Source organism: Leptosomus discolor, chromosome 1 (assembly GCF_034619465.1).
Source record: "Leptosomus discolor isolate bLepDis1 chromosome 1, bLepDis1.hap2, whole genome shotgun sequence".
Classification (NCBI taxonomy): domain Eukaryota; kingdom Metazoa; phylum Chordata; class Aves; order Leptosomiformes; family Leptosomidae; genus Leptosomus; species Leptosomus discolor.
Window position 1 is genome coordinate 130,875,998 of NC_141391.1, and position 19,699 is coordinate 130,895,696.

Consider the following 19,699-nt stretch of genomic DNA (forward strand, 5'->3'; position numbering starts at 1 on the left):
AGTATCCATCATCAGCCTTCCTCAAGTGCTAGATCTTGCTACTTGTGTAGACTGCACGGCTTGGTTGCAAAGTGCGGGGACAGTGGTTCAGGCTGGCTCACTTAGCAAAACTTTAGGCCTCAAGCTAAGCCTGAACCACTGTCCTCGCAACAAAGCATGCTTGCTCCCTGTCAGCTGAACATAGGAAGATCAGGATTTGGCAGGTAACCTTACTTGGCCACCTGCTCTTCTCTCTTAGTTTCTCAAATATGTACTTGGAGTACTGGGAGGCTTGTCTGCTGGGGATCTGCCTATGTTGCTAGACAGTGAATCTACCAAATGGTAGTGTTGTCATTTCCACAGTTGCTTATGGTGCCTGCAAGTAGTTCTCGGTCTCTGGTTTGGAGCAGGGTTTGAACAAGGTCTCAAAAGAGCACCCTAACTGCTGGCTTACAGTGTATTTGGGGAACAACGGCACTCCTCTGTTTCTCGCCCCAAGTACACCTAAGTTGAGTCTGTTCTCAGGGCTGGTGGTTGTTTTGGGAGTGTGATCTTTGTGAAAGTGCTGCTGCTGTGTAGCTCCAGCAACCTCAGCGCTAGCTAGGCTACAAGTACTGAGACTTTGCAGGCACCTTAGACCATCTCAGATATGGATCTTCAACCTGTGACTGAAGTCCTGGTGGCAGGCAGCAGCCATCCTGCAGTGTCTTGCCTGATGCAAGGGATGGTTACAGCAGTGGCTGTTCTAGGCTGCTGTTGCGCACTCTGCCTCCAGCAAATGGCAGATATGCCAGATCTGCAGATGGCACAGCCAATCTCAAGGGAAATGAAAGGGATGTCCAGTCCCTTGTGTAGACCACAAGAGGCCACAGAGGTGGAGTTTGAGTTCTGAACAAAAAACGGAATGGTTTTGGCCTTTCAGATTAGTATTTCAGTTATGCAAGCAGGGGAAAAATTACATTATTCTTAGAACTGCAGAACAACTTTTTAACTGCTGTCTCTCTCTCTCCCATCCAATTTCCCCTGGCTGTTGTAGCTATCAAAGAACCTACAATTACCAAGAAGTGAGTCGGACCCTTTGTCCCTCTGAGCCAACACCTGAGACAGGACCCTCTGACCAGATTATATTTGTGGATGTCGCTTCCATGGCACCATTTAATATTGCGTATGAGCTGCTAGTCACCAGGCTCAAGAACTTCCAACTTGAGTAAGCTGGGATGTGAGAATACAAATGTTATTTCTTCATGTATCTATTATACATGGATTTGTCCATCTGCCTACTGTTCCCTTCTCAGGAAAAAAAAAATTCTTTTGCTTAATCTGAAGGTTTTTTGTGTGTATTCCAGCTTTGAAAAAGTTTTAGGCTTCAACATACTGACATTTCTTTTCTAGGACGAACAAAGCCTTTAACTTCACTGCCAGCCCCTCCCAGCCCCAGGTAAGGAGGAGTCCTGTGTGGGCTTGCTTGTATGTCTTACCACATGGTAATGGTTGATGTGATCCTTTGTTAGAGATAGCAAAAGCCTTATATGACTAGGCTGTTTCCTTCTTAGGATGCAGGGAAACTTCCTTACTGATGAATTTTCTGTGGATATAGTGAAAAGGTAGCAGTGCCTCAGCCCCTCTAGAGGCACGTTTGAGTCCTCTTGCAAAGCAATTAATTGAGCCAAAACCCATGACCACAGCAATGAATGGTGTCAGGAAATTCCAGAAACATAAAGAAGTCCAGAGGCCATTGGACTGCTGTACTTCATGGGAAATGATATTGTGTGCGCCAGTGCCTTGTTCCAGCCAGTGCCGGTTCAAGTGCCCAGGTGTGACTTGCTAAGATGCAGTCTTTACTGGAGAAAAATAAATACATAAATAAATAAGCTGTAAAGGTACAGCAGATCTCAGACTGCTGTTCCTTGCTCAGGGCACCAAGTCAAGCTGCAAGGTGATAAATTAAATGCCTGATAAGTCTGGTTATTAGCTCAGAAGAGAGCACATGTATAGCACATCCAGCTGAGCAGCCTCGTTTAGAGCCCTGCGGATACTGGAAGTCCTCTCTTGAATGAAAATGCTGTTTGCAGTAACTATATTGCTACGGGAGCTTGTAGAGGTGGGAAAGTATGTAATTTACCCAGGCTGTCTGGTACTCCATTTTTGTTGTTGCTATCACTGTTAGTAACACCACTTGATTTTTAGATTTCCTATTACCAGGCATCCCAGCTAATCTTTTTTTCTGTCAAATGTCTTAAGCTGATTTGCAGATACATGCAGTATTTTATACTGTAGAAGCATAGGGAATGGTGGTGGCTCTTTATAAACCCTCATTACTTAGGATCTTGTAATTTGAATGTAGGGTGTTTAGGATCTGGCCTGGAATAAAATTTTTATATAGTAATATTTCAATAATGAGATTTGTGACTTTTAATTACAGACCAGATGTAAAGAGTAGAAGATAAGTGCTTCTTAATATATAATTATATAATGCTGAGGCTTTTGTAAATCGAAGTATTAAGTAGTCTGCAGGGGGGGGAAGAAAAAAAAAAAAAGAGGCAATTCAAAATCTAGCTGCATGTTGGAATAGCTCTAAGACTGGAAAAAGACATGCATAACAACCGAAGGAGTTGTCTGGAACCCAGCTCATGTCTGAGGGCAGAAGAAGAAATTAGATATACTCGTATAGGTCAGGAGTGTTGTCTGGATGTCTTTATATCCCTCACCATCTGTGCAGCAGAGAACTGTAGGTCTCAATGCCCCTCATGTTAATTCTGTACTCTAGTATAAGCATGGCTTAATAAGAAAATTATAGAAGGGTCCTCATGGGTGACTTCCTCAAGGATCTAGAGCTTTCCAAGGGTAGTGCACCTGGGAAACCAAGAAGGTCAGACTGCCAGCGTCATTGCTTGGTGGAGATAAAACGTGCTGAAGAAACCGGCTTGGTGAGTTTTCAGTTTGTAGGGACTTGCAGTTGGAGCCAGCGCTGCCTCAGAGTGAAGGGACCCTGCTTGGAGGGCGGTGATGGGAATAAATGCTTTAGTAGAAATGGCAAACTTGGAAAAAGCCTGGGTGATTTCTTGTTATCCCTGCCGTTCCAGCTGGGGGCCCTACTTCCTGGGAAGGGGATGGGGGAAGGGAAATAGGAAATGGCTGGCCCTTGCTCAGCACTAAGGTTTACGGGAGCTAAAGGGAGTTCACCAGCTGGGAATGTCTCAGGTTATGCTTTTGGAGCTGGAGCTTCTGTAGCTTCTGGGGTGGCAGCAGTGGCCATCAGGTGACTATAAGGAAGGGAAGAAGGTATCTGCTGGCAGTCCTCAGCTTTGCTTCCTCTCCAAGGCTGGGTGAAGTGCCCATCAGCCCCTTGTGGTAGCTGTGACTGTGAGCCTGAGCTCTCAGGGTCTGGGCTCCAAGCAGAATGATGGAAACCCTTGCAACAAGCCTGCCTGCTGGGGCAGGCACAGAAACTCTACTTCTCCAGCAGCTGGTTGGCATAGTATATCAAGCTCTTACTGGAAAAATATGCAAATAATGATGTTGCCTGGGACATCTTTTGCCCAAATCTGAAAAGGTGCTTGCCAGGACAGGGAAGGGCATTTCCTGACCCCACAGACTGTCCTGTGGGCCTGCTCAAAGCATGGAAGCTCAAGAAACACCGTTCCTTTCCCCTAGAGGAAAAGTAGGAATATTGGCAGTTGTTAGTCTCTCCTAAATTTTTTCAGAGCTACAGCTGGATTATTTTCAAAGCTGAAGTGAGAAAACACCCATTACCTTTTGCCCACAAAACCAAAAAACTGAAATCCTACAACAAGTATCAGTCGTTTATTCATGAAACTCTTGACAGAGTTTCAACCGTTTGACCTAATACTTTTCACAGTCTGTCTTTGAGGCAACGCATCTGAGATGAACTCCATGATATGTTCCATGTATAAAGCACAGCCAGCAATATGGAAACATCTGGAAATTGCTCATAGCAACATAAAATGGAGTAGGGTATAAAATGAAGTCACTTTAGCTTGATCAGGTGGAAAAAAGTTTAAGGGGAGCAGAAGCTATGCTGTGTCTTGTATGTTGAAGATGTCAATCACTAACAGCGTGCTGTGCAAGGGGGAGAGTTGTCTGTATATATTTAATCTGCTCTTCTGTAGTGTAAGGTCCTAATATGTGAAATTTGGATGGTTGATTTTTTGTTGTGGTTTTTTTGTGTGTGTGTGTGTGTATGTGAAAGCCCTCTATATCCATTCCCAAAGCCCAGCTTGGGCTGTGCAGGTACTGAAGCTATTGGCAGGGGTGACTTCTGGACTGTAACTCTCACCACTTTGCTTTCTCCTCAGTATTTTCTGTACAAATTTCCTCAGAATGTCGATTCAGTCATTATTAAAGTGGTGTCTGATGCAGTCTACCCATGTTCAGTCGTCTCCGTCCAGGATATTGTGGTAAGTGTGAGCAGAGAAGGGTAAGGTGCTGGCTGCTGGAGCTCTGTGTCCTGCTGTGAGGGGGGTCTGTTCCCCAACAGAGAGAAAAGCCCTAGGAAGGACTTCACCCTAGTGTGGTGGTGGTGAAGGGAGGCCCCGAAAGAGGAGTGAAAATGCTTTGGGAAGGAGACAAAGACAGAAATGCTGAGTTCAATCAGTTCATACAGAGATTTTTTTTTGTTGTTGCAAATAGGTGAACAAGCTGTTCCTCTGCAGCCTATCTATAGGGCATTTATGTTCCCCTCGTGCCTTGTGACATAGGTCTGTCTCCCCATGGAGTAGTGTTGGATGGGATGCTGGTAGCTGAGGGAGGGGGGTAGTGCTGTTCCCTTGGCTCTCCCCTGGCTCAAGGCAGCATGGGGAGCTTCCGATTTCTAGACATGAGGTGTCTTCTCTTTTCCAATTCGATTTCCTCTCTATGCAATTACCCATCCCCTTTCTTGGGACGAGGAGAACAGCTGTTCCCTGTCATGGAGGTTGGCTGTTGCTTGTAGCTGGGAGATAGCCCCTTATTTATCCTCCTTTCCCACCTCCCTGAATGATGCAGGGACCTGCAGTGTGAAAGCGACAAGGTAGTGACAGAGGTGCAAGGTGCCTTGGCTGCTCACTCTGAAGTCCTGGCAGTCACCTTTAATACCTGGGGTGAGGAGAGAAATGGATAACATCAACTCCTGCCCATGTCCCTGTGTTTGAATGGTAGAGGGGCAGGAGGGGAGACTGTGACAGCTCGTTTTCAACCTATCTGGTATTAAGAGTAGTGGGAAAGAGTAAAACGAGGGCAAGCACTTGGCATATAGTACAGACTGCAAAGCTTGTGACACAACCAGAGTACAGCCGAATGTATGCACTGCCCTGTGGGAATGGTGGAGTGATCAATCTGGCTGAATCCTCTCCTGGGATTAAACTGCAGCCCTCTTGTGAGAATGCAGAGATTGGCGAGTGCAGACCACAACGGGTGTCTGCAGAGCAGCTTTTCTAACTTCTCAATGGGTCTTGGTTGTTTTGTTCCCTTTGTCACCCCGAGCAGGGCCTTTTTCCGCTCTTCTGTACTGTCTGTTCTCCTGCTGGCTCCCTGTGAAATTAGTTCAGATATTGTCCCTGGTTTAACCCTTAGCTCTGTCTGTTTTAGTGCCCAGTGTATGACCTGGATCATAATGTGGAGTTCAACGGTGTTTACCAGTCTATGACTAAGCAGGCGGCCATAACAGTGCAGGTGAGATGCTGATTTTTGTCCCAGTGTTGTGTTTTTTTTTCCAGTGGGTTGTCCTATGCATTCCTAGTTTTCTTTTGTTGATTCTGGTATGGCTGTGAGCCTTTGTTTTTATTAGATCAGCTGATATAAGTGGAAGAAGCAATGTTACCTTTTACTACACAATTTGCTTATGTTCCCTTAGGTGCATGTGTTATATCTTAGGTGTTGAGGCTCTAGATCAGATTGGCTGCAGCCAGGTGTCTTCTGTTCAAATCTTGTCTCTTCTCCCACTGAGAGGTGATAGTAGAGTCTTTATACAATAGTATCTAATAAGCAAAGCTTAAGTAGATTCTTTGCACTAATTAAAGAAAAAAATGCGTTAATATTGGCTTGCTTGTACCGGGCCACTGCTGTACTGCATACTGGTGAACTTAGACAGCTTATTGTCAGGAAGGAGGAGGGGAGCATCCCCAGAAGCCAAGCTCTGTCCAGAACAGGCAGGTCACTAAGGCTGCTGCCTGTGTAGCAACTAAAACCTGATCTAACACCTCTTGGAGCACCGCCTCTGCTTTGCACTGGAGGGAGAGACTCCTTCACACTTCACAGATTCTGTCTTCTTGCATTGTCCCGTGCAGAGAAAGGACTTCCCAGGTGAGCAGTTCTTCGTTGTGTTCGTCATCAAGCCAGAGGATTATGCCTGTGGGGGTTCTGTGCCTTCTTCCATTCATGGTAAGTTGTGCTGGGAGGTGGATTTGGTTGCTGCAACTGGGTGATGGAGCAGTGGGAGTTGTTTGGGACCTTCCTGTGGGATGACACAGGATGGTCATATAGCTCTGTCTCATTCAAGTAGCTGTGAGCAAGAGTGAAGTATAAATTTAATATTGTCTGGTAGGTTAAAAGTCTTGATCAATCCAGGAGGTGGCTGGCTAATATAGTGCCTGGCTTGCTGCTGTGCCTCCAGCTCTGCTGTGCCTCCAGTAGAGTGCTTTTGTGCTTTTTGAAGTCATTGGTGTCTTGGTAGATACTGAAGACATCCAGGCAATGCTGCTTACAGCTTTTTGGTCAGTGTTTTGTTTGGTTCCTCCCTACTGTATTATCGTTCTGCCTACATGGAGGCCCAAATGGCAGTTCCTGCAGAAAACATTTTCTCCCGCTGCTGTCTTGGGATCTATGATAGGCATGGACTTGGGGGAACAGGAAAAATTAGTAATTTGGGGAGAATAATTTTACAAGAGACTTGTTCTAATGCCTTTCCCAGCCAGAAAACACTGTGTCCACTTCCTGGACAGTGGTAAAAGCAAAGTCTCCACCACTCGTAGTGGCTGTAACTGGAGTGGGGGCATTCCTGTCCTCAAAGCAGGGTGGCTTCCTCCATGTAGGAGAAGCAAGACTGCAACCAACAGATACACTGGGCTCCCTCAACAGCCCCCCATCCCCAGAAATTTCTCCCCTAAAAAAGAATTGTCACCTTCTGGATGTCTTTATCTTATCCTAAAGCTGTCAGCAGAGCTGTATTGGCAGGGTGTGCTAAGCCCTGCTGAAACACAGCAAGTTGCTAGCATGACATCCTGCACAGAAGTGTTTTGCCAGCAGAGATTTGGCCAAAGGGAAAAATGGTGTCCCAGTATCTGTAGTGAGAGAAACTTCTTTGGGGACTACATGAATAGCAGATGAGATGTCCTTTGGATTCAGGCATCCAGACTTAAGCAATGTATCGAAGGCTCAAGCAAGGATTTCTCGTCCAAAAACCAGGTTGTGGATAAGGGAGGAGGAGGGGAAACACATGGAAAAGGCTGTGTATTGCTAAGTCTGAGAAAGGTTTAGAGCAAAACCACACACTGATTGTAGCAAAAGGCCAGACCCTGGTGTTTTTGCAAGTGCGCAGAACCAAGATCAGGGACAGAGATCATTAATGTTTCATTGGTTTTATATTTGCTGTACACATTGCATCTCACAGGGAATGTCAACCGTACCTGGAACCTGCAGCGGACAAAGAACCTTCAAGTGACGGTTGTGCCCTCTATTAAAAGTCAGTGTCTTTGGGAAGAGCAATGCAACTTTACAGGGGGATTTGGCACTTCTGCATAGAATGGTATGGCTGGGCTGGCAGCCCCCTGATGGGATGGTGCAGAAAGCACCAGCAAAGGAGTCAAAACCAATTGGAGCCCTTGTCCCTTCTGGGAGGTGCTGTGTGGCACAGGGTGGTCTCACAGGCACACCAGGTAGCACTGGGGTGAAGAAATGGGGAGGCACCTTGCAACAGGTTCTGGCAATTCCTCTTGAAGATAAGAGGATGGGTTTTGACGGGCTGTTTGGGGCTGGGCATTGTCACCAGGTGGTGTTGAGAAGAGCAGGACAGGAGTGCTGCCTCTGAGAGGGGCTGACCCTGCTCTGTGAGCTGACTGATGCCTTCTCTTTCCTCAGAGTCTATTTATGTCCAGGCCATGTTCTTCAGCTTCCTAGGTTTCCTCTCCTTTTACCTGGGCTCATTGGTTGTTGCTTTTGTGCACTACATCAGGTAAGTCAAAGGGTTTTACAAGAACAGCCTTGCTATTTCTCATCATCCCCAGAGATGCCTCACCCTGCAGTATGTTTGGGGTGAGCGGGGTGGCAAGCGTCTGAACAGAGAAGCCAAAGAAGTCCATGACTACTCGATGGGCTCCTACTGACTGTCAGCCAGAAAAAAATTTCTTCCTTTGCTGTGGGGGTCATGGCAATGATGAAAACCTAAGGGTTTGCCCTACAGCTTTTTGTGCCCTGCAGCACAAAAAAAAAAAAAAAAAAAAAAAAAAAAAAAAAAAAAAAAAAAAAAAAGAGAGGAAAAAAAAAGGCAAAACTTTTCCTGGCTGCCCCAGGGTCCCCTGTTGCTCACTGGAGGTGACCTTGAAGTCCTCTTGAGTGAGAGAGGACTGGAAGGGCAGGAATGGGACAGTAGCCTAAAAGGGAGGTGAGATTTGCCTCTGTGGGGCAGGTAACAGCTAGCACAGGATGAAAGCCTTGGTGGGGCAGTGGGCAGGTGCTCTTAAGGTGACGGGGATGGTGGATTTTTTTGGGATCAGTCACTGCTGCCTGTGTAAGCAGTGACAATGGTTAAGCGAATCCTTTGTCCAAAGCATGGAGGCTTGAGAAGAAGGAGGCCCCTTCAACACTCCTTCCTGCCCTGCTGGGTGAAGGTTGGCATGAGAGGAGATATATAAGGCTTTCAGCAGATAGCAGGTTGGTTTTGTGGGAGCGACGCTTGTCAGCCAGCTCCTCAGACCAAATGTGGCAAAGCTGCTTCAGATGAGGGGTTCTTCAAAGTTTGATGTTCTGAAATAAAAACTTCAAGATGGGCACATGACTTAACTTCAAGACACATCAATGAAACAACATTTCATCGGAACAATTCAATGAAATTACTTAAGTGTGTACATGTGTGTGCTCTTTTTTTCCTGTTACTTTTTCTTTGTTGGGGGCATAGGTGTTTTTTGGGTTTTTTTTTGTTTTTTTTTTTTTTACCCTACCCTGCTTGGCACCTTCATTGAAGGAGGCAGTATTGGCTGCTTAAGCATCGTGCTGATGTGCACCTCTAGCTTCTGCTGCGCTTTCAGTAGATTCTTATGTGCTTGGTCCCCTGAAGATCTGGGTTTGGGAAGGTGGTCTGAGAGTCTCACCCAACACGCTAAGCAGTGTAGGATGGGATGGTCATGTAACTGGTTGTCCTACCTCTGGTGGGTAGTTGAGGGAGGAAAAAAAACCCCAAACTCTGTTGCTTTGGAAATCAGAGAGGTGGACAACCAGCAGTCATGACTGATCCATGTCTAGTTCAAACAGTATTTTCTCTGTTGTTGTTGGTTTTGTTTGTTTTTCTTTTGTGGCTTATTTTTGTTGGGTTGGTTTGTTTTTTAGAGCTTGCACCATATTTACCTTTCTGCATCCTAGATAATCCTGACACGGCTGGCAGGTCATGGGGTTTGTTGGCTATCACATGAGTGCTGCCTGTTCTTTTTCAGGGTTTGGAGGAAGGCTTCAGCTGGGAGATTGAGTCCTGAAGATGGTAAGATCTCTTTTCTGTTGTGCGACAGCTTTAAGTGAACTACAGGACAGGACCCAGGCCAGGCAAGGGACAGGCTGTCAGTCAAGTACCTTCCGTCCCTTCAAGCCTTCTTCCCTGTAATGTACCACATAGTCTCTGGTGCTGATGAAAGATGTTAGAGCTTCCTCTCTGCCCTCACAAGAGACGGCATTTGAAGCAGGCTCCCCTGAATCTGGTCATGACTCCTACTTTGAGGAACTGGCTCTTAGAGGGGTGGAGGAACGGCAAGCCTTTGCTAGACCTGGCTACAGGCTAATATTCCTGGTGCCAGGTCTGTTCGTTCCTCAGCAAGGCACTTCGAGTTTGTCAGCTCTTATGCTCTGATATTTCCTCTGCCTGGTTTAAGCACGTGGTCTCTAATTTTTTAATTTAATTTACATTTTAATTTGTTTATAACTGGGAGTTGCAGACAACCAAGTGAATGAATGACTAATATAGATAGGTACTGGCGTTTATGTTATTTACTTTGGTATTGGATTCAGTTTACTTTATGCTGCACCCACATTTCAACATACTGCAGATTCCTGCATTATAAAAACATAGCTGCATCTGAGAGGCTACCCGTGAAAGGTGGAAATTTTGTCATGTGGATGCCGAGGGGACACACTGGGAGTTTCTGGTTTCTGGAGAAGTGTGAGAGGCTGGCCGTTTCATTTTGTTTAAATATTTAGTGCCTGCAAAGTAGCTCAAAGCATTGGTCTGAGGATAAAGGCATCATCATTTGTACCTCTCTTCTGGGGAAATGGAGGACATTATGTTTTGGCAGCACTGAAATGTTCTTAGTGTGTTCCCTTTTTTAATACCCAGCTTCTTCAGTCTGTCCAGTTTGCTATATACCACCAAAGAGGCATACTAGTATAACTGAGCTGTGCTTAAAGGATCAGCAGTGGAACTTCACTGTGACCTGGCATTACTTTGGTTAATATTTCTGCCAAGTACCTGGGGGCACTTGGATTCTGAGGAGTGGCTTCTTCAGCCGCTGAGATCCACATATTCCCCCCTGTATGCGGAATGTATGTGAAAGGTTCTCTTCACAACTTAATGAGCAGGGTACTGTAAAAATGTGCTTAAAAATATTCTAATTTTAAGTCGTTTGGGATGGATCCAGCTGTGAGACAACAGCAGGTCTTAAGGCACTGGAGAAATGGGAAGGGCCTGTGTGTCAGGGAGTTTGGGGAAGCTGAAGTGACCTGCCTGAGGCCCTGGAAGAGCTCCAGGGTGCTGACAAGGGATCCCTGCCTAAGGCAAGGAGGCGCAGTCTCAGCCAGGTGAGCCCAGAAGCCCCAGGGAGTGCTGCTGGTGCTGCAGCTGAGGGTGTATGTGCTGAAGGCAGTTTAGAAGCTGCTTTCCAAGCTGCTCTGATGAGAGGTGGAAGTTCAATTCTGGTACTTGGGAAGTTCCCAAAGAAGCTGCAGGGCACAGATGCTGTGCTTAGCATGGATCTGGAGGGCAGAGAACTGGGTTCCTGTGCAGGGAGGATTGCTGAACAGCACCCTTGTGGAAGGACAGAGGGAGTGTATTTCCTTCACAGTTCACAGGTTTCCTCCCAGAGGCACCTGCTCCTTCTCTGACCTGTCCTCTCCCTTGTACATTCTCCCACCTGCACATGCCTGGCACTGCATGTCACAGCCATGTCCTTTCCTCTGGGGAGGGACAATGTCCTACCCATGTGCTGTTTCTATCTCTATTGTCTCTTCTGAGCGTGTCTGATGCCTACAAAATGGTAATTAGCATCTTCCTGATCCTCCAGATCACTCAGGGCATGCTGGCTTTCCCTCTCTCTCTTTTTTTTTTTTTTTTTTTTTTTTTTTCTTCCCACCCGCTGGAATTTCTCTTCCTCCAAAGTACTCCTGAGTCTTGGCTTCTCTATCAATCCCCTTTCTCTTCCCCTTCCCTGTCAAAAAGTGTGGATGGAGGTGCTGAGCAATCTGTCTCTGCTCTTTGTCTTTGAATATCCTGCAACTCTGGGAGCAAAGGCTCCTGTCACCCATCTTATGCCCAGCTTCTGTGGCTAATTTTTTTTTTTTTTTAATCCTGTGGCACGCCTCCCACTCCACATCATCACTGTCTGGTGGAGGCAATAGCTGGAGGAACCACACCTAGTGAGGTACATTTACTTTGCTGACTCACTCACACACTGGGAAGGGGACTGAAATTAGTGGCTGAACTGGGTCCAAAGTGGCTGTTAGAAGCAGCCTGGTGTCCCTGCTTTGCCCAGATTTAAATCTTCCCTTTGGTAACTTGGGAAAGAAGGTTGACAGGTCACTTGAGAGCATAAAGCCTGGTCTAAAATAAGGAGGGAGCATCCCTGTGGGGTAGGACCAACAAGAGTAGGAACTGTGCATGTGCCTTGGTGCCATGAGCGTGGGGAAATGTGTCTCTCACCGTCTTCCCAGCGATCTGTTTTTCCAAATGACTTTAAAGCAACAACAAAAACTGCCATGAGAGAGGGAAGGGTGCACAACAGGTGAAGAGTAGGTGGATCTTGCTCCTGCAGCAACCTGCAACAACATCCTGCTAATCCCAGCTCAGGGCTGAAGGGGTGTCAGGGGGCTGCAGTGTGCCAGAGCCGTCCCTCTGGTGCTCAGTCCAGCCATGTCATCCACTTCAGATTCTTCTCTGAGCTGTTTGTTGCCTTGTCAGAGCAGTGGGGCAGGAGGGTAGAGAAGCTGAAATGCAGGTCAAGCTTTAGCCCACAGCCCAACAAGCACAGTGAACGTGTCACAGGAAAGCAGTAATTTGGACTTGAAACATCAAATGTCATGGCTGTATGCGTGCTCCCCACCTAGGAATCGGGCTCAGGCAGGGAAAAGCTATGGGGCGTTTTACATATGTAACTAATGGAAATGGTATAAAAACCTACACAAGGTGTTGCAGAAGTGCCCAGTATAGTTGGAAAGAGGAGTCTGACTGTGCCTGTCATTTTGGGGCAGGTAGATACTGGGAAGCCAGGTCATTGCCAGGCTGCAGTAAGGCTGCTTGGCTTTAAATACTGTCCCATGACCTGTGTCCCTTTGCTGCTGACTGGCCGTGCTATTTTGTTATGAGGGTAAAGCTTTGCAAACAGCTGGACCTGTCTCACTCTTTTCCACCACTGGAAGATGTGGCCCCTCTCCTCCTGCTCATGCTCCCTCCCCTTTGGGGAAGTGGGTGTTCGACCCCTCTGGGAAGGGAGTTCAGCTGGCTGTGTTTCCTGACATGTTTGTCTGCTGCCAGTTCAGCAGCTGAGCCCAACCACAGAGGGATCAAACAGGTACCAGTCAAAAAGAGAATGTGAAGCCAGGTGGGGAAAGTCCCTGTGCAACCCGACTGGGAGATGCAGCCCTCCTTGCTTTAGATGTGTGGGTGGGAGCAGGGACTTCTCAGCCCTCAAAGACTTGTCCCTCTTGTCATCAGCACAAATTCATGACCACTTTTTTGCACAGAGCATTTCTGCTTTCTCCTTGTTTCGTTAAAACTATGTAGTGGCTGTCTTGCCAAAAGCTATCTGTGACTCTTGCAAGGATAACTGGAGGTAGCAATATTTGAATAGATCAATGTGTGAGGAGGGGAAGGAGAAGAACTAGAAGTCCGTAAGGGGGCTCTGAATATTGTGAGACTTGCTCTAGAATTAGAGATCCATAAGGGGGCTCTGAATACTGTGAGACTTGCTCTGGAATTCGCCAAGTCTTGCAGCCCCATAATGTGATCCCTACAGGGTGCTGGAGGGAGGCTTGTGGTTTTGTGAGTCAAACTGGCAGCCTGTGTGGGGAGGCTGAAGGGAATGGGTTTGCTTCACATTGCAAAGCAAGAATTTCCCTTTTGCACAGTATGCTCTAGAGGGAGACTGCCATCTGTTTGGAGAAATGCTGCTTTTCCTAAGCCCTTCAAGCTCTTTAAGCTATTTGTATTCACCTCAGAGCTGTGTTTTGAAGTACTGACATGAAACTAACTGTCCCTTTTGGGTATGTTTCCACTGCAGGATCTGGGATTATGACATCTTCGCACCCCATCACAGCCAGCACCCCGGAGGGAAGCAGCTATGGTGCTATCGGTACGCTGTCTTCTAGAACTGGGGGCACGGGAGGGTTCTGCCTGGGGCAGGGGAAAGCACTTTAAGGTGGCTTAGAGATGGAAGGGAATAAAGCTGCAAGCTGCTTTAGAAGCAGCTTTCAACTACTTGAAAAAAAAAAAAAAAAAACAACAATTGCAGCTTGGGAGGTTCAGGTTGCACTTTAGGGCAAAATATCTACATCAAAAAGACGGCCAATTTCTGGAAGAGGTGCCTAGAGAGATTCTGTCATTGGAAGTGTTCGTCTCAGCTAGACAAAGCCACAGTCACTTGATAGGTGTTGGTGACAATGCTGCTTCAGGCAGGAAGCTGACTAGGCACTGACAAAGGTCCCTTCCAACCAAGCTTCTAGGAGTCTGTTATTAGCTCACCAAGCCTGCCTTTAGACCAAAGCATGCCTTTCACTGGAAGGCTGAAGGGTTGTGTGCTGCAAGGCAAGACAGAATCAGAGCTTCTTGCAGTCCAGAGGCTTCATTAGGGGAGAAATGTCATGCTGTCAACAAGTGAACCATACCCTGGCTGCAGAGGAGAAATAAAAGTCCCAAGGGTCCAGATAATATGAGATGATGGGAAATACCTGCTTTTGCCAGAGTGTTTCTTAGTCTCCTTACAACAGTTTTCCCTCCTGTGGAGGGATTGGTATTGAATAGCTCAGTGCAGTGGACTTTTGGGGTATAATGCTTGCATTTGACAGCTTGGGGACTCAGGTTGCAGGGTGAAATAGTGCAGGTCCAGGGCAGTGTGCGGCAGCTGCTCAAATGAGAGCAGCTCTGTGTACTTTTTGGTCCCTGCTCAGGATGCCTTTGCTCACTGTGGTGTAAAGACACCCCTGACGCTACAAATGTCGCCCAGTTGTTGGGCTGCGAAGGTACGATATCTCTGAATGCTTGACAAAGAAACACAGAACTGGTATTTCATGAGGTTTAGGAAAAATTCAGGAGGATTTAAATCCTGGAATAGAGTTGAGGTCTTCAGCACCACTCTGCTTGTCTTCCCTAATTCCTAAGGAAATGCTTTAAAAGCATTTGGGAAATGAGGAAGAAACTTGTGTTCTGCTCATGCCAGTATGGGCAATGGACTTGGGAGCTTGGCCAGCCTACGGGAAGTGCAGTCAGGTCCTGCTGACCTGCAGGTGGCCAATACTATGGATGCAATGGGAGAGAAGCTGATACTCTGCCTGCTTTGAAAAATTTACTTTCTTCCTCTTTGTCTTTTGTTCTACAATATTTTTAGAAAAGCTTCTATATAAAGCTTATCTAAAATCTGGAGATTAACTAGGTCAGCCTGTTTCTGACCCCTGAACAGTCTGCTGCTTTCACTAGAGCTTTCTGGCTTGTCTCAGACTTCCAGATTTCAGAGCCCAAGCTAGTAAAGAGTAGAAAATTTTAGAGATGAATAATAGTAGAATATAAGCAGAGGAAAAACCAAAATGCTGCATAGGCAAGAAGATGATCCTTGAAACTGTCCTTAGCTGATAATCTGAGACTTTTAGGAAAGTTTGTGATTGTGGAAAAGCTTGTTCTGTGAAATGGCCGTATCAGCTTCTCCCAACAGATTGTGGTTGGTATCTGGGGCAGATTTCTTCTTGCTGTGTGTAGAAGGATTTAGCCTTTACCCTGCCTGCTTCCTTCTCCCTGCTCTGCTCCAGATGAATCAAGCTCCAGTGGTGGACGTCCGTTGTCTTCCCCTGAGCGTGGGCTGCCAGCTGGTTCTGACACAGACAGCTCTGTGGAGGAGGAGAGTGACTTTGACACCATGCCAGAAATCGAAAGTGATAAGAATGTCATCCGCACTAAGGTACAGCTGGTGTTGCAGCTGTGGCCGTGATGCTGGGTCATGGACACATCTGGGCCAGGACCAGCACTAGTCACTTGCCAGGATTTTTAAGTTTCCGCTTCCCTTTTAGGTGGGTTTAATCTAATAAAGCTGAATGTGCTTCTTGATGTTTTTTCAGAGTCTAGAAAGTTTTCCTGCTAAGTGTGCTGCTGAAATGAGTGATTCAGTATGGAAAATCAGAATGTATTGGGAACTATTAAGAAAGGAGGAAGAAGCCCAGAGTTTCCCAGAAAGTCCAAGGAGGTGGAACAGCATAGGGAGAAAATAATGTGCAATAGTAGGTAGTTATTTGGTATGAGTGGTGTGACTACAGTGGATGTAGAGGGGCTTTAAGCTAGCAGCTCTCAAACTGCCTCATTTTATCACTCTGCACTGCTCCATGTGGTCAGAGTCATTCCTGGAGGTCAGAGGGTTTTGCAGAACTCGTTCCCCGTAGAATCAAGGGATACAACAATCTTGCTGTGTAAAAAATGGTCCAAATATCATCAAGCTGCTTATTGTCCAGGTATGTCAAGATCTTCTACTGACTTCTGAAGTCTTCATTAGTTCTTCTCTATTTTCTTCCCTCTTTCCCCACCCACTAATGTTTTAGGTGTTCCTCTATCTATCAGACTTGTCCAGGAAGGACCGAAGGATTGTCAGCAAAAAATACAAAATCTATTTCTGGTAAGGAGAAGACAAACTGGTAAGGCCCAAGCTCTGGACCCAGTCTCTGGTTGTGAAGTCTGTCCACATGCCCTTCTTCTGAACCACACTTTAGACCTGAGGATATTCTTTCAGCCATTCTGTTACACGTTCTGACCTGTTCCAGCCAGTAACTGCAGACCCCCACACACCTCAAATAAGGATATTTGTGGACCAGTGCATACATGATCCTGGCAATGGATTCTGGTTTGCGTAATTGCTTTAAAGTGTGGTAACAACTGGTGTGCTGGAGCATACTGGGGAAGGGGAGAAATTTGCACTGGAACACATGAGCTTGTGGTCCACATCCTGGCTTTTCTTGTGCTCTTAATATTTGCCTCCTGTTTGCATTAGTGCCTTTGCCTCTTCTGCTTCAGGAGATGGTAAGCAGAGGTATAAAGCTCCAGCTGGGAGAGCAGGGACTGCGCCCTTAAGAACTGAAGTGTACACATTCCTCCACAAGCACTGTGGGGCTCTGTCCTGGGTGTGCACCAATTATTTTGGTGTGTGTAACTGCTGCTACTGTCTCCTCTCTGCAGGAACATCATCACCATTGCAGTGTTTTATGCCCTGCCGGTCATCCAGCTCGTCATCACTTACCAGACGGTGCGTTGGGCTCTGTGGCTATCCCCTACACTTGAGTCTTCTTGCCTTTAAACTTGCTCTCTGGTTGCATGGTGTAAGGATAACAGTCACAGTGAAACTGGGATCACCCAGGAATCCTGCTCTGTCTGAGGGGCAGTGTATCTTAGCTGCTTTCTCTGGACCATGTGTTGAGTATTGGTGCTGGCTTGGCTCGCTGAGCTTGCAGTTCTGCTATTTTTGCTTGGGAAGTGGGAATGCAGCTGTTTTCCTGCTCATCTGATTCCTCATTTGAGGCCCGTTTCATTTTAGAGGCATGAGAAATCTGCTGTTATCTCTAAAAGACAACTGAAAGCAAGTAGGGTTTTCTGTGATATGAGTGACTTCTCCTCCCTTCTCCCCACCCTTGCTATCCTGCTGTTATTCAGATATCTCAAGCAGATCTGTTAGGGACTGAGTGCACACAGTACACTTCTGAAGACGGTTTTCAGATTTGTGGCCTGTGGCAGTATCTTGTCCCCCCCGAAAAATCTTCACTTCATGTCAGTACTCCCCTGTGCCAGTGTTAGAGCTGGGCTGTGTCCTGGTACACCTTGTGTACATGCAGTGTTTGCACGGAGCAGACCCTCCAGAACAGGGAGGATTTGCTAATATCAGGTCTCCCACCTCCTCTCTGTCCAGGTAGTGAATGTGACGGGCAATCAGGACATCTGCTACTACAACTTTCTGTGTGCTCATCCCCTTGGGGTGCTGAGGTGAGTGAGCCCTGCGGTCACTGCATTATTGTCTTGTGCCTTCTGAGTGTTTGTGCTCTGCCCAGGTCAGGATTTTGTCTTTGCCAGGCTTACAGTAACTGTGTTGATGTGACCACTGAGAGTTTAGGACTCTGAGCTTTCTGTTTTGCTCAGCATTGGCTTTCTGTTGCAGTGAAACACGTGCACCCAGGAACATATGGCACCTGGGTTCCCCTAGCAAACCTATGGCACAGCAATGAGGTGCTCCTGTGTTCTTTTGGACACTTTTGTTTGTATCCAAGGAACAGCAGCTCTGCAAAGAAGTTCAGATGAGTCCTTTCAGTACAGCATTTCTCTGAACTAATGTGGGAGTGCAGAGAAAGCCCAGAGTTGGGAATCTTGCAGTTAAATCCACTGGGGCAGGTGAACTATTCAACCTAAAATCTTCATTCAGGATGTAAAACTGGCAGGTGTTTGGCAGCTGCTGAGGTGGAAGGTGGTGGGGAGGAGCTAAATGGATTCAGCTTATCTTGGCCAAGGGTTCAGCTTCCTGCTGCTGTGCTGCCTTTGTCTTAAACCTCTTTTTTTCCCTGCAGTGCCTTCAATAACATCCTCAGCAACGTGGGCCACATGCTGCTGGGCTTTCTGTTCCTCCTCATTGTGTTGCGCAGGGACATCCTCCACCGTCGGGCCATGGAGATGAAAGATGTCTATACCCTGGTAGGCAGCATGGTTGCATGGGGCTGAGCAGAGGGAGGAAAGACGGGGAGAACTTGAAAAACAGAGCGATACACAGTGCGTTTCCATTTGCCTTCCTTGCTGGAGGATTGAATCCTCCTCTTTTCTCCTCCTCTGAAAAAGTGTCTAGGTGGGATGCTTATGTTCTTAAACACCCCGGTACTTTGCTGCTTATAGTGTGTCCACACTGCTGTGGTGACCCAGCCTGGGCTTGTGAGGGCAAGGACATGAGCAGAGGAACGACGCCCATGGCTGTGGCTTTTCCTCCAGCACTCACTGTGGAGGAACTGGGACAGTAGGAGTGTCCTAAGATGCTTTTGATTATAGTGAGGTTTGATTTGTCTTACACAATCAAGAGTTCCTTTTTGGCACTCTTTTTAGCAAGAAGGAATAGAGCTGCCTATGATAACCCAGAGGAGTCTGTCTGCCTCTAGCTCTGAAGCAGAGCTGCTTGTAGCTGGACCTTCTGCAGTCTCTTCAGTATCTTCTGGGAGAGGAATGAGAAATCTGCAGCCCTGTGGGGAGTGGTGCTGGTGGTTTCTGGAGACAAACAGCTCTGTTTCCACTGTCTTGGTAGCAAATAAATCCCTCAGCAGTTTTAAGGGTCTGCTGCTTAACAGTTTTCAGATGAGATCTCAGCCTGATTGAGATGGAGATGCCTGCTCACCTGGGCTGATGGGCTCTGCTCCTCAGATCCTTTTAACTGCCTACTGATGACAAGAGCAAGGCTGCTACTCCAGGTCCCCAGTGCTCTCTCAATCTTGAGCAGGGTGTAGCATGGCACAAGGTACAGGACAGAGATTTTCAGTCTCAAGATGTCAGCACCAAGACACTTCAGACCCAGATGTTTCTGTGTGATTAACTTGAGTTTGCTGCCTGTTGGATTCTCCTGGCTATGCAGTGTGGCCTGTGGTTGCACGCAGCACACTGCTGCACGATGACTGAAGGACACACGTAGGGATTAGGAGGGATGAAGTGATAGAGTGCAGAAGCTTGCTTGTCATCAGAACAGTGAGGGTACTCACTACGCAGCTCTGTTCTCTTCCAGGACTATGGGATCCCAAAGCATTTTGGTCTCTTTTATGCTATGGGCATCGCTCTGATGATGGAAGGGGTGCTCAGTGCCTGTTATCACGTCTGCCCTAATTACTCCAATTTCCAGTTTGGTAAGCTGAGTTTCCTTTCTCCTTTTGAGCTGGAGGTAGGATTGCCATGCTCTATCTCCTGTTGAGTTGCTGGCATTTCCCAACCGCCCTGGAGTCCACCTGTTCCAGGGCTCAGTCAGGAGGCAGTGAGGCTTTGGATGCTGGCAGCTAACACCTTTCAGCCTTCTCTCCAGAACCTGGGACTCTGGTATTGCACTGCTGGCAA

General features: G+C 47.0%; 1 protein-coding gene across 2 annotated transcripts in view; it reads left to right on the forward strand.

The window, feature by feature from the left end:
• Nucleotides 1–19,699, forward strand: part of SIDT1 (SID1 transmembrane family member 1) — a 46,740-nt gene that overhangs the window by 18,225 nt on the left and 8,816 nt on the right. For both annotated transcript variants that reach the window (XM_086464668.1, XM_086464674.1), the window contains exons 3-17: nt 1,016–1,186; nt 1,372–1,417; nt 4,296–4,397; nt 5,566–5,649; nt 6,264–6,357; nt 7,586–7,657; nt 8,053–8,146; nt 9,621–9,664; nt 13,665–13,736; nt 15,403–15,551; nt 16,183–16,256; nt 16,814–16,880; nt 17,538–17,611; nt 18,187–18,310; nt 19,377–19,494. In XM_086464668.1, the coding sequence (XP_086320794.1) occupies nt 1,016–1,186; nt 1,372–1,417; nt 4,296–4,397; nt 5,566–5,649; nt 6,264–6,357; nt 7,586–7,657; nt 8,053–8,146; nt 9,621–9,664; nt 13,665–13,736; nt 15,403–15,551; nt 16,183–16,256; nt 16,814–16,880; nt 17,538–17,611; nt 18,187–18,310; nt 19,377–19,494 (1,385 nt within the window). The remainder of the gene's footprint in view (nt 1–1,015; nt 1,187–1,371; nt 1,418–4,295; nt 4,398–5,565; nt 5,650–6,263; nt 6,358–7,585; nt 7,658–8,052; nt 8,147–9,620; nt 9,665–13,664; nt 13,737–15,402; nt 15,552–16,182; nt 16,257–16,813; nt 16,881–17,537; nt 17,612–18,186; nt 18,311–19,376; nt 19,495–19,699) is intronic.